The sequence below is a fragment of the Chiloscyllium plagiosum genome, chromosome 19 (assembly GCF_004010195.1).
Source record: "Chiloscyllium plagiosum isolate BGI_BamShark_2017 chromosome 19, ASM401019v2, whole genome shotgun sequence".
In the NCBI taxonomy this organism is placed as follows: domain Eukaryota; kingdom Metazoa; phylum Chordata; class Chondrichthyes; order Orectolobiformes; family Hemiscylliidae; genus Chiloscyllium; species Chiloscyllium plagiosum.
Window position 1 is genome coordinate 21414321 of NC_057728.1, and position 14985 is coordinate 21429305.

General features: G+C 40.8%; 1 protein-coding gene across 15 annotated transcripts in view; it reads left to right on the plus strand.

Moving 5' to 3' along the window:
- The first annotated feature begins 993 nt into the window (after positions 1 to 993).
- wnk1b (WNK lysine deficient protein kinase 1b) overlaps positions 994 to 14985 on the plus strand; it is a 153239-nt gene continuing 139247 nt past the window's right edge. For 12 of the 15 annotated variants that reach the window (XM_043709287.1, XM_043709289.1, XM_043709293.1 and 9 more), the window contains exon 1: positions 994 to 2814. In XM_043709287.1, the coding sequence (XP_043565222.1) occupies positions 2008 to 2814 (807 nt within the window). In that variant the 5' untranslated portion in view covers positions 994 to 2007. The remainder of the gene's footprint in view (positions 2815 to 14985) is intronic. The other 3 variants (XM_043709298.1, XM_043709300.1, XM_043709299.1) reach the window with 1 other exon arrangement.

Here is a 14985-nt window from a genome sequence, read left to right on the forward strand (position 1 = left end):
TCTAAAATATTGGCCTGGCACAAAGCCATTGACATACTCTTTTAACTAGGTTTAGAACTGAAGCAGATCAGTAGATTTTTTTTTAAAAAAGGTCCTTTTGTTCTCATTGCAATGCCTTAGTGTACATTTACATTGCATGTATAGTGTTTGCCTTCAAGAACTAGTCCATCGTCATGCATTGCTGCTGGTTACCGAAACCATTTAAGCTAACAGAAGAAATCATTGTAGTTGGACGAAAATGAACGAGAGAAATAGGTATTTCACTTTCTTCACTGTGATGGTGCAATATCCAGTGTGGTGGCTATAACGAGGCCTAACGTGTCCCTGAACAAACAGAAATTAATTCTGATAAATTTTATGCACTCAGAATGCTTGATCAGATTTATTCTCATTCTAAATTCTGAGCCCTGCCATTACATTATATGTTATTTCAGATGTATATTTGTTTTGGAACAGTCAACTCGAATTATTTACGGAGGTTTTATTTCATTTTATTTTGTTTGAAGAATCACTGTCCAGGAGAGAATCTACCACGTCATGATATACGATTCATTAATTTAAGTACTGTGTATTTCAGAAGGAAAGTGAAGTTGGAGAAGATCAATGGACATTTCCAAAAATATACCTTCCCCTTCGATGACCCAAGCATCCAAAACCATCCCCATCGCCTCCCTGGGTACCCCGGACTTTTCCGTCCTCCTATTGTCCATATCACGTGCTCGGCCTAACGTGCCCGCCGTGACGCGAAGTGGGTGGAGTAAATAAACGCCAACCAACCGAAATGTTCTCGTAGCACGATGGGAACTGTAGTTCGTTTTTTCTGCGTGTTTCAAATCGTGTGGCACGCCAACGCCATTAATTGTAATGGAAAAACTACACTTCCCAACCGGCTGTGCGGTGGACGTTGCGCATGTGAATGGGTTACCTTGAGCTCGAGCGCTTAGCTTCTTGGTAAGTGCCAGTAAGTGAGCGAAAGGCAGTGTGTCCGCCATTTACAGTTGGGAGGAGGAACGTGTCTATTTTCGAGCTGAGAGATTCGCTTGATTTACTCGCTTTGCCCCCTCCCCCCACTTCTCTTTTCTGCGTGGGGGGCTCGGGCTTGCATCCACGATCGTTGTTCGTAAAGGAAACCCGTTAGAGATATTTTTTACTTGAAAACTCGATTCCAGTGTAAAAGGAAGAAGCCGGGATGTTACGTATATGGATAGCTCTGCAGTGAGCCTCTCCCCCGGCAGTTCGACCTTACCCTGGGGTTTTCTATTGTTGCAGCATCCTGGCCTAGTCCATCTGGCAGCCTGGACTTCAGTTGCTTATTTGAATTTTGCTGACTTTTTTTAAACCATAGGCATCGCATCCATTTTGAAAGCTTGGAAGAGCAGAACCTTATGGCATCGGCGGGACAGTCGTTGCGTTGTATATTATCTGTGCTTAAAAAAAACGACGTATTTCCATAACAGTGGAATTGTTCTGTTGAGAGAACAGAAACTAGCAGCATCGCTGAAAGGGATTGTTGCGTTGATTGACCTTTTTTTTTGTTCTGGACGTTTTTAAGTATATTATTTTTGGAGCTCATTCGGGAACAAGGAACTATTTTGGCCTTGTTTATATAGGTTTGATTTTCGTTTTCATTTTAAATTTCTTTATCGTCCCTTTGCGAAGTGAAGACTGGATGAAAATTGTTCGAAGTTTTTAATTAAGGATGGATGGATCACATCAGATGGTCCATGTTTATGTCGCTGCGTTGCAACTGATTGAGTTAGACAATATTGCGTATCTCACTTTTCGTACCGGAACGCTTCAGTTCCATGGACCCGACCCTTTGCACAAACATAGCATGGATTTATTTTGACTCCTTTAAAGAAAATCGGTTTGCATTTGTCTCTACGCGTACTTGGTACTTTTTTTTCCATTTCAAACATTCGACTGGCTGTGTGCTTCGCGTTGACATCTTGTTTGGAGAAAAACCTTTTTTATTTGAAGCCTTTTGAGAATTGAAGTTTTGTAGCAATGTCGGAAAACGCAGACAATGTTGGGTCTTTACTGCGCGCCCCTAAAAATGGTACCAATTCCAGTTCGGATACGACGATAGGGGAGCGTTTTGGAGTAAGTTTAAGGAAAAAAGAAGAGTTTAAGGCTCTCAGGAGGCGGCGACATACTATGGATAAGGACAGCAAAGCAGAGCACCAACGTTTTATCAGGAGGAGTGTAATCTGTGATTCCAACGTTACAGCGTTGGACCATCTGCCCAGTAAGACATGCATTATCGTTTCGCCACCCGAATCGGATAGTGCAGCTACATTAATAAGCAGTATTACTAATAATAACGAAGCGCAACCTCCAGTACAAGCAACGACAGTTGATTCTGTCACTGTGGCAATTCCTGTATTTGCCGGAGAAAAATGTGAAAAGTGCATTGATGGCAATACGAAAGACGGAAGCACAGTCGCTGGAATTGGGGATGAACGACCTAGGGCCACCATCCGTTCGCCCGATGCCGATGTTTGCAACCACGCGGGGACCACGAGCAGTAGTGGCAAAGACAGAAAAAAGCAAAAGACTGTTCCAATTAAAGAGGAGACAGAGTTGAAAGTTAACGATGATGACAGTTCAGAGAGCAAAGAAGCGGAAGAGGCAAAAAATCAAGAGAGGAAGGCGCAGGAAGATAATGAAGAAATAGAGACCAAGGCTGTGGCAACCTCTCCTGATGGGAGGTTTTTGAAGTTTGATATCGAAATTGGGAGAGGATCTTTCAAAACCGTCTATAAAGGTCTAGACACAGAAACGACAGTGGAGGTAGCTTGGTGTGAATTACAGGTAAGTTGCCTACTTTTGTTGTAGGTATGTTTGTGTTCATTTGGAAAATTGACCACTTCATTTAAATCCTTGTTGCATTAGTGTCTGCCTTTCAAAGGAATTTAACTACCAAAGGATAGTTTGATATGAGCTGAGTGGCCTCTTCCTGCACCATATCAATTCTGTGATTCCAAAAGAAGTGATGTGAAGGGCAGACTTTAAACCTAAAAGGTGGCAATTTAATTCACTAACACTTGCTAAATAGAAGCATAATTCAAAAATGTGAAACTTTTTTTCAGTTTTAAAGAGGGTTTGCTTCTGAAGGCACTGACAGCTTGTGTTCCATTAAAACCTGCTGCTTGATTTTTCTTTCCAACTTGTTCTGATTTGGTATGGGTCTTCAATATTGATACCTTTGACCATGAATGCTGAACAGCATCATTTCCCTGCCCCCAACACCATGCCATGCGTGCCCCCACTTTCTCCTTCATTGGATACTTGATTGTATTGTTTCAGCTGTGAAACCTTTTTGATAAACCATGCCATAGAATTTATGTATATTTGTGTTTCTAAGTAAGTTTTATATTTTATTATAATACATGTATAACGGCAAAAAAAAGTTCTTTTTTTGTGTGTTTAAAGAAATGTGATAATGTAAAGGCCAGATGATTTGTTTTAGTAATGTTGAAAGAAAAATATTTACCAGAACACTGGAGAGAGATCTCATTTTCGAATGCAAGTGGTGGCATGTGATGTTTTACAATCACCTTCTACCAGAAAGCCTCTGTTTGATGCCTTGTTCAAAAGGTGATCACTCCCAATTTGCAGCACTGCAGAAGTCATCTCTGGAGTGACACTTGCACCTGCAAACTTTTGATTCGTATTTGAGGAACGTTTGAGGAAGGCCAAAAACTTTGGAAGAACCCGGCAAGACTGGATATGTAACTTCATTCACACCAGGTGACCAAGTCAGCACTCTTAAAATATAAATGTAGGAAACAGTTTTTGGGGTGAAAAGAATCTTCTTTTTGAGACTGAAATGAGGGGAAATTTTGAGCTTTAAGCTGTTGAACTTTTCCCAGGGAGCAATGGAGCTATGGTTATTACATATTTCTAAGATGGAGGTTGATAGATTCTTGACTAACAAGGGAGCTTTGATTAGCAGCAGATAGTGGGAATATGAAGCTGAGGTCACAACTGGGTCAGCCGTGATCTTGTGGCAGAGCAGGCTCTTAAGAGCTGAATGTCTTCCAGCTCATATGTTTGTGTGAGAAATTGTTACTTTACTGGTAGTTGAGAGGTAACACCCTCTGTGTAGAGCATGCCAATTGATCCCAGCCTTAAATATAGTCAGCATGGGAGATCTACAACTGAGGTGGAAACCTACTATAGATTTGCAACCTTTTGTAACTTATCTTTATCTCAGTCCTAAATGATTGGCTACTTGATCGGATCAGACTCTGCCCCAATGTTTTAAATTCTCCAACTGAAACAATCTGAGCATTTATTCTGTTAGACTCTTTTATAATCTAGTTTGTCTCATTGAGAGTGTTACTTATTTTTCCAAATTCCAGAGAATATAGGCCTTTGTTTTGTAGAATTTCAAGTAATCAAGTTTTAAACTGTCCAAATTTTATTTGCATTGTCCACATTTAACAATGCAAACTGTATTGTGAATTTTGCCATCTTCTTCTGCACGGTAGCGTAGCCCTTTTTTAACTTTGCCGAATACAATATACTTTCCATCTAAACACGCAACTGTACATATAAAGTAATGGTGTCTATTTGTATTTGGCAAGGCATTGGCCATAAACAGGATACCAGGTCCTGTTTGCTTGAATTGGAAATTCTCATCAGCAAACTTCACACCAGGAATGGACTTCCCACCAGTGTCATCATGGTTTGTAAAGCTCATGAATTGGGGAATGATTGTGGTATATTGAGTTCTTGTCACCAAACCCCTTCTCCAGTGCAGAGAAATTTTCAGCAGTTTTTGGAACCATGTCAGCAAAGAGCTCCACCTCAGTGTGGCCCAGGGAATTGCCACCGCTGATGCCCATGAACAGTTGCAGTTCTTGTTCTTCGGTATGGCTCCTGCTAAGGTGGCACTGACTTCGCAAAGCAGGGGGAATGTGGATTGGAGCCCAATTTATTCAACCTTTTGTTATAAAACAATGCTATCATCCGAGTGACCAGAGTAGTGAACCTTCGCTGGACCACGTTAAGTGAATTTTATGACAGTATAGAGACCAAATGTACATATGGTACTCCAGATATCTCAACAAAATCCTGTAGTTTTAGAAGTGACTTTGTTCCTGCACTCCAGTACCTTTTTATATGAAGGGGACATGCTGCACTTGCATGTTAATTTTGGTTCTTGTGGCTTTGGACATAACGCTTTAAAGTTTTCAAACTTTTTAAAAAAATAAATTCTATTGATCTATTATTAAAACTAAGGCAAATAATCTGACGCTTCTCTACATTATACTCCATCTGCCACTTTAATGGTTACTTGCTATATCAGTCTATATCCACTTTGCCTCTATGTTCATGCCGCCGCGCCCCCCCCCCCCCCCCCCCCCCCCCAAATTAAAAAAACACATAAGTCACTTAGCTTTGCGTCATCAGCTAGGAGGAGTGTTTTTAGGTGGTAGTCTGTAGAGTGCCGTAGGGATCTGTGCTGGGACCTCCAATTATTTACGATATATATTAATGACTTCGAGAAAAGTGAACATAGTACTATAGCTAGATTTGTGAATGATACAAAAGTTGTTGGGACAGCAAGTGGTGAGGGTGATAGAGTCTGCAGAAGGATATCGACAGGTGAAGTGAGTAGGCACAAACTTGGCAGATGTGGGAAAATAAGGTTCTTCTATTTGGCAGAAAGAATAGCGGAACTGGATATTACTTAAGGGAAGAAAGACTACAGAAAGCTACAAAATAGGGATTTGGAAGTCCTTGTGCATAAATTATGAAGAGCTCAGTGAGTAAACACAAGTGGGTAATAGGGAAAGCAAATGGAATTTTGACTTTAATTTTAAAGGGATGGAGTATAAAAGGGACGTTTTAGCTGGAATGTTATGAATAGTTTTGCACCCCTTATCCACGGAAAGATGAACTGGCATGAGAGGCAGTCCTTACAAAGTAAAGCTGAACAGAATAGCGGACATAAATACTTCCCTCTCTGATGCGCCCAAAGCATTTTATGCTCGTTTTGAACAGAAGATCAGTGAAACGCTGTCACTTTCCCCAATAGCCTCAGATGCACTTATTGTCTGTCACCACTGCAGGCATCGGATCTGTTTTTGAGTGTGAACCCTTGCAAAGTGACTGACCCGGGAGGAGTCCCCGGTCATGCACTCCTGTGGGCACTAGTTGGTGGGAGTATTTGCTGACATCTTTAGACATTGCTTAATACGATCTGAAATCCCCACCTGCTTCAAGAAGACCACCATTATCCTGGTGCCAAAAAAAATTCATGCAGCATGCCTCATGGCTACCTTCTGGTGACTGATCCCCATAATTATGAAGTGCTTCAGGAAGTTAGTCACTGCTTATATGAACTCTCACCTCCCAGCCTGCCTTTGGTCCCTTGCAATTCGTCTACCGTTGCAGCAGATCCACGGCACCTCCCTGGTCGTATGCTCATTCCTGGAACATTTGGATAACAATAGCTACGTCAGGCTCCTACTTGTCTACAGCTCCACCTTCAATGCCATAATTCCAACCAAACTAATCTCCAAACTGAGTCCTGCCTCATAGACCGCAATCAGTGAGAATTAGTAACAACACCTCTGCGGTAATCCTCAACAGTGGTGCCCTGTAAGGCTGCGTACTCAGCCTCTGACTATGCTCCCTTTGCACTCATGACTGTGTAGCCAAGTTCTGTCCTAACTCCATCTGCAAGTTTGCTGACATGACCGTTGTAGGCCAGACCTCAACCAATGCCAAGTCAGAGCACAGGAAAGTGTGTGCTTGGTTTCATGGTGTGAAGATAACAATCTGTCTCATGTCATCAAAATGGAAGAGCTTATTATTAACTTTAAGCAGCACGGTGGAGGGCACGCCCCTGTATCCTTCAATGATGCTGAGGTGGAGATGGTCGAGAGTGCCAAGTTCCTAGAAATGATGATCAACAATCTGTCCTGGTCCACCCATGTTGACGTGGTGGTCAAGAAAGCAAACCAATGCCTCTACTTTCGCAGGAGGCGAAGAGAATTTGGCATGCCCGTCAAGACACTTCGCAATTTTTGTAGATGCACATAGAAAGCATTCTATCCGGCAACATCATGGCTTGGCATGGCAATAGCTCTGTGCGGGACGCTAGGAAACTACAGAGTTGTCAACAGATGGACTGGGCCGTGTTCACTATACTTCTCACTGCCTCAAAGGCAAACACTATTATGAAAGATTCTCCTCACCCCAGTTAAAATCTCTTTCAATCTTTTCTGTCATGCAGTGTTTTCAAAAGCTTAAACACATACCAACTGATTCAAGAGCAACTACTTTCCTAGTGTTAGACTTGTGAATGGACCTTTAAATTTAAAATTTGAATGTTGATCCTGCTCTTTACGCACCTTCTCTGCAACTGTAACATCATATTCTTCACTCTGATCTATTACCATGATACACTTTGTATGTTATGATTTATTTGTAATACATGCAAAGCAAGCTTTTCACTGTACCTAGGTATATGCGACAAAAATAAATCAAAGAGAAGGTTCACAAGACTAATTCCAGATATGGAAGGCCTCTGTTACAAGGAGAAGTTGAATAAGCTGGGCCTGTACTTGGAATATAAAAGAATGAGAGTTGACCTTATTGAAACTTAGATTATTCAGGGGAATTGACAGGGGTAGATGTGGAGATAGTTATACTTTGTACATAATATGTTATGACTGCCTTTTGAAAAATAGATATTAGCATCTATCAGTTTCCCTGTATCTTCTGGAGTAGTTAAATCATCAAAGAACTCTAAATTTGACAAAGAGGACTTCCCTTTAGTAAAAAACCATGTTCACTTGTTCTAAGCATACTATATTTCCTTAACCAAAGATTCTAACGTTTTCTGAATGCCTGAAGTGAGTCTTGATATGTTGAACCAACCTGTTCAAAGATGTTGTTATTACACAACTGTAAAACAGGTGGGACTTGAAACTAGGTCTCGTAACTCAGTTAGGGTCGTTACCACTATGCAACAAAAGCCCTACATACTACCTGTAGCTCAATACTTTGTCCCTCCCTCCTTCCTTGAAAAGTAGTGCTCTCTGATATTTATGATGCAAGCACTACCTTTTTTCTCATAATATTTCTTGTGATGGATTAGAGGATGCTGTGTACAGGCCATTCCGCTGTCATGTGGGTTTGCACAACAACGCATTCTTCATCTTATAGAAGAACTACCTGTAACTGAATATGTGGTGAGAGACATTGACCTAAGTGTGTAGTAATTGGCCTATTTGGAAAAGTGAATAATGCTGAAGTACGTTTTGGCTTCTGTTTCTTGGGAACCAGGTTATGGACAGAATTATTATCTGTTCTGGGTTGGTTGTTTTATAAGGACAGGAATGTTGTGGCATGTGATGCATAATAATATATTATGTTGCTTGATCCTTTTAAGGCCACCGATTCCAGTTGCCACTAAATTACTGTTACTTGTGTTCATGGAGTTTAATTGCTGTTCAGCTACTTGTATAAAACAAATGTTGATCAGACAATTACATTTCTAAACTTCTGTGGTACATTGCATGACATGAGTGTTTTTATATAAATGCAAGTAGGATGGAGAACTGTGACAGGATACACAATTTATAAAACACCACGGTAGGATAGTGAAGATGATGTTTGGTATGCTTACCTTTATTGTTCAGTGCATTTGAATACGGGAGTTGGGAGGTCATGATTTGTGGCTGTACAGAACATTGGTTAGGCCACTTTTGGAATATTGTGTTCATTTCTGGTCTCCTTGATATAGGAAGGATGTTGTTAAATTTGGGAGGGTTCAGAAAAGATTTACAAGGATGCTGCCTGAGTTGAAGAGTTTGAGCTACAGGGAAAGGCTGATTAGGCTGTGTTTTTTTTTTCCTCTAGAGCATTGGAGGCTGAGGGGTGACCGTAGAGATTTTTAAAATCATGAAGGGCTTGGATAGAGTGAATAACCAAGGTCTTTTCCCTGGGGAGTCCAAAGCAGCATAGGTTCAGGGTGAGAGGGGAAAGATATAAAAGAGACCTAAGGGGCAATTTTTCTCACACAATGGTGCATCAATGGAATGAGTTGCCAGAGGAAGTGGTGAAGGCTGATACAATTAAGACTTTTAAAGGACATCTGCATGGGTGTATGAATAGGAAGGGTTTGGAGGGATAAGGGTCAAATGCTTGTAAATGGGACTAGAATAATTTCTGCTATCTGGTCGGCATGGACGCGTTGGACAGAGGGTCTGTTTCCGTGCGAGTTCATCTCTATGACTCTAATTACTTTTCGTGAGATCTTGTGAGATTCTGCTCGTAAGTACATTGTGACGAAAAATGTTATTTTCAGCCAGTGATCAGGCTTTCCAGAAGGAAAATAATTGCAATACTACACTTTTATTACCGTCACTGTAGTTTTGACCTCTCTCTTTCAGTCTGGATTTTGACTGTACAGTAAATGTTAAATGTACATTTTAAAATATGGGTGTAATTATTTGGTAAGGTTGAAGCTATCAACCATTAGTCTGAGTCATTGAGATGTAGGAAACAGACTATTCGGGCCAACTTGTCCATGCTGATCAGGTCCCTTTTTTTAAATCTTTCCCCTCACTCCAAATCTACGCCCTTTTCTGGACTCTGCTAACCCAGGGGAAAGATCTTGTCTACTTGTTCATGTCCCTCTGAGTGCATAAAGGAACTATGAGCAGCAGAAGAAAAAGTCGATACAGCATATTCAAGAACAATGCGTACCTGATAAACAGTCCACAGATTTTTAAAAACAAACCCAAACAAGAAGATACAATGTACCCAGTGAGTCTAGCCACGCTACCATCTATCAAAGACATCTCTGAGATGACTACAGACTACTCTGACCCCTTGGCAACATGGTAACCCACAAATGTACCAACACACAAACAGCTACTGATGAACCTAAAGAACCCTGCAACACCAACCAACAAATTGAATGTCATATGCAAAATACCTTGCAAGGACTGCAACAAATACTACATCGGAGAGACAGGCAAAAAAGTAGCCACCAGGGTACACAAGCACCAACTCGCTACCAAAAGACATGAACCACTATCACTGGTATCCTTACACACAGACGAAGGAGGGCACCACTTTGACTGAGAGAACGCATCCAACCTAGGACAGGCTAAACAGACATGCATAGGAATTCCTAGGGACCTGGCATTCAAACTGGAATTCCATCAATAAACACACTGATTTGGACCATTTACCAACCTCTGAGAAAAAGAACCGGAAATGATATCACCTCCTTAACAGACCAAGACACCTATAGAAAGTGGGACAGAACAGCAGCGCTTCAGTGGTGGCTCACTGATGTTTACTTAGCTTGATGACGAAATGTCTGAACAAACCTACCAGCTCAGCGAGCAAGCTTACAATCTGAACCTCAACCTGAGCTACAAATCTTCTCAAAAATTGCAGGTTTCCTTGCCCATGTTTAACCTGAAGCCATGAGACCTCATGGGGTCTGGAGTCAATGTTGAGGAGTTGCAGAGCAACTCCCTCCCGAATGTACACTACTGTGCTGTCACCTCTGCTGGGTGTGTCCTGCTTGTGGGACAGGACTTCACCAGGGATGGTGATGGTCTTTATAAAAATCATGAGGGCATGAACAAGATAAGTAAACTAGATCTTTACATTAAGGTATGATTCCATGAATAACTGTTGTGACAATGCCGTGGCTTTGACGTTATTTTGTTCTGTTTGTTTTTGAGGTTTTAAGGCTGGTATTGAGCAGTCTATTGGGAAAGTCTGTGAAGTAAATAGTTTGTGAGGCCTTGAGCTTTTTTAACGTTGGAACATTAGAAGCAGGTTGAGTGTGTGAGGTCAAGCTCACTCAGAACCAGGATTTTTTGTTAGCTTTCAGCAGTTGCTGTTGGGGTCTTTGAGAAATAATAGCTTTTACTTATTCAGTTACAGCCAAAAGCTGGGGATTCGCTGCCTGCTGTGGGAGTTGCATGTGAGACATCTATATTCTGAATTTGTCTTTTGTTAAGGGTGTGTTTCTGGGATGTTGTTGCATTGGAACAATTAATTAGCAATAGTTGCTGAATTATTATTCTGTTACATTTTCCAAGAGAGGTTATTCCAATTCCTTCCTTTGTTTGTCTGTATTTTAACTGCACTGGATGAATAAAGTGTGTTTTACTTTAAATCCAGTAGTTTGATCAATTACATCTGGAATACAACACTTACATTTACCTTCAAAATAAGAAATCATTAGGGTCTAGACTACCTTCTGAATACTTTGAGGAGGTTTGGTCTGGTCAGTAGCACTGTCAGGCTGTTGCTTGACGAGTCTGTGAGACAGCTCTCCCATAATTGGCACTAGACCCCGAATGTTAAGGAGGACGTTTAGGGTCAAGAGGGCTATTTCTGTTGTTGTCTTTTCCGGTGCCTGAGACGACGCCAGATGGTTTATCCTGTTTTCAATTTTGTTGAATTGTTCTTGTTGTCTTGTCCCCCTTTCTTTGCTTTTCTTTCTTGTTCTAGTTGTACCCTTGCTTTTTTGCCATAAGACTCTGAAGTATAGTTTAATGTTCTGATGCGAGCAGTGTTGGGCAGGTGACTCGCATCTTGAAGATTTTAACAGGTTTTGTCAAAGAATTCAGAGCTAGATAGGTGACATAATGGCTGTCACTAGTGGGGGGTAAGAGCATCTGGTTTTTTGAGGAATTTTAGGAATGCATTTACATATTGGCATTGTAGGCAATGCTTTTTTACACCGTTAAGTGTGCTGGACCTGAATTTTCTTCTTTGCTCATGAGCATGTCATATCTGAGGCCTACTGTGCTTGGTTTGCATGCGAACCTCCAATTTAGGACACTTGACAAGGGAGACATTGTGAATCCGTGAGCAAGGTGAATGGGACTTGATACAAATTAGGACATGGAAAAGGCTTGGATGAGCTTAAAGTTTTGCAGGTTGTGAAGTCTGAAGCCAGCAGGCAACATTAGAGCGGTTGACCTGAGCGGTAACGAGGCTGTGAATTATCATAAATTAAAATTATCTATCAGCATTTATTGTCAGGTAATCTTTGTCCACAGTTATCAAGATTTTCCTATGTCGAGCTGTTGGAGTCTTTGCTTATTTACACATCAACTTTTATTTAGCTTAGTAAACTGTCGCCGAAGAGGTATGTTATTTCCTTCAAATACAACTGTGTGGAGTATAATTCTATTGATTGCTTGCATGTACTTAGCATAGTGTAAAAGTCGCATTTTGTAAAGTGTTAGATATAGAACATTACAGACACTTCGGCCCTTGATGTTGCATTGACCTGTGAAACCAAGCTGAAGCCCATCTAACCTTATACTATTCCATTATGATCCATATGTTTATCCAGTGACCATTTAAATTCCCTTAATGAAGGCTAGTTCACTACTGTTGCAGGCAGTGTTCAGAAGCTTAAGCTGAACTAGCCATATAAATACTGTGACTACAGTGGAGGTCAGTTTCTGGGAATCCTGCAGTGAGTATGTCCTCTCCTGACCCCCAAAGCCTGTTCATCTAGAAAGCACAAATCAATCACGTGGAAGAATAATATGTATCTCCAACAACACTCGAAGCTTGACACCATTCAGAAAGCAGCCCACTTGGCACCATATCAGTAAATATTTATTTCCCTGACGTGTTGTTCAGTTGTAGCAGTGCACCTACAAGGAGCACTGCAGAAATTCATCACGACTGCTTAGTCAGAACCTTCCAAACCTTAGACCAGTGCGATCTCATGGTACATGGCCATTAGATACATGGGAGCACTAACATGTGCAAATTGCCTTCCAAACCATCTACCATCTTGATTTAGAAATATATTGCCGTTTCTTCACTGCCACAAGGTCAAAATCCTGGAACTTGATCTGTACCGTGTTGTTCCCATGCCTTCACCAAATGGACTGCTGCAGATCAAGAAGTCAGCTCACCACCACCATATTGAACGTAACTAAGGATGGGCAGTAAATGCTGGTCCAGCCAGTGACACCGCATCCCATGAATGAATTGGAAACAAAATCACGCATATCTCATGTACGTCAGCACGTGAAAATTCCCTTCTTTATTTACCAAGAATTTTAGCGTAGCATGGTGGCTCAGTGGTTAGCACTGCTGCTGTTCAGTGCCAGGGACTTGGATTCAGTTCCATTCTTGGGTGACTGTGTGGATTGCCTCTTCGTGGTTCAATTTCCTCCTACAATCCAAAGGTGTGCAGGTTAGGTGGATTGGCCATGCTAAATTGCCCATAGTGTCCAGGAATATGCAGGCTAGGTGATTAAGCCATGGGAAATGTAAGATTACAGGGTCTGGCTGTGATGCTCTTTGGAGAGATTGTGTGATCTCAATGGGCCAAATCGCCTGCTTGCGCACTGTAAGGAATCTCAGCTTCCTCCCAAGTCATTGATGCTGTATGGCCATCAGTGGTCAGCTGCTTCCCCATTGCTCTGTATGGAGTCTGTTTCTAAATTGTACCCTGTGTCGCCTTTCATTTTTCAATTTCAAATCTCACTTATTGCACTTGCCTCTTTTTTTAAAAATCAATTTTATTCTTAATAAAATGACCAAGTTTGAGATTCCTATCCCAATACCCAAGGACCTCCTTCCCAAAATCTCCCAACATTCGAACAGCTCTTTCTGCTTCTGCTTTTGTCTCTGGACCAAGATCTTTGCCTTTACTGCTGTCTGTGTCGTTTTGCAAGTCCTGCACCTTTTTTAAAAGCATCAAATTAAGTGCATAGGTATTTATTAAATGCACATTAGCTGTGATTATTTTTTGAGCTTATTACTCAGTTTGATACTTTATATTTAAAACTTCAACAGTGCTAACTTATGCCACCGGTCCTGATAATATCTGGTATGAAATAGCAGACTCTTTGTCTCAACATGATCAGGCCACAGAAGATTTGCTATTTAGTCCTGTGTTTATTACATTCGAGTAAATGTAATCCTCCACTTTGACAGTTTTTGTGGTTCAGCGATATTGGAAAATAGCAGGTTAGAACTTAAATGTCAAGTGACCAATCAAATCAGAAGCATGTAAATTGGTGAGAAAGTTATCAAGAGCATCAATTTTAAAAATGTTGTGGAAAAAGCCAATTGTAAATCTTTAGTTAGAAGAATCAAGGGCAAAAATGAATTAATGAATGTAAAGAAAAAAATACTAATTTTTGCCCCCTCTAACAATTAATCCACATCAAATTCTGGTTAATGGTGGGGAGTTTGAAAGTTAACTGCAGAAAAAGACACCACAAACATCATATGCTTGATGGGATAGGGGCCCAACACCTTAGTACAAGAGAAGGCTGAGATGTTTCCTCAAACAGACATGCTTATTGGATGATCTATCTTGGCATCTTCTCAAAGTCACCACTACTGAAGATGCCAGTCTCCACTATGATTCACTCCACAAGATATCAAGATGTGGCAAAGGCCATAGGATATAAGAACATCTTGGCTATATTTTGACAAATTTGAGCTGCATCAAATCTGTGCCACTAGCTAAGCTGTTCCAGTATAGCTACAATATTGGCGCTTCTGAAGTGGGAAGTTATCCTGTCCCCAAAATGCAAGTTAAATCAAATATGGACAAATCAAACTTAAAATTTCTTGATCATCAGGAAAGTGATAGGTTTTAAACAAAGTATAAACACAAGGATAGCTTTGGCAAAATAACAGAATTCTGTCTGTAATTTCTTTCTTGATTGCCTTAAAATATTTACTGTTAAGCTTCAGCCTATCTCACTTCATGGTTTGTGAGAGCTTGGAGCGTGCAAATTGGTTGCTATATCGCCTTTGTTGCGACAGTGACTATGCTTAAATTGATTCTAAAGCACTTTAGGGTGTGCTGTGATTATGGAAGGTGTTACGTGAATTCAGATTTTTTTTGTCAAAGCTGTAATCTCTCCTAAAAGATTGTAGTAATGACAACATTCATATTGGAAGTTTGATAATGTTAATGTGAGCTTTGAAAGGAAGGATTGT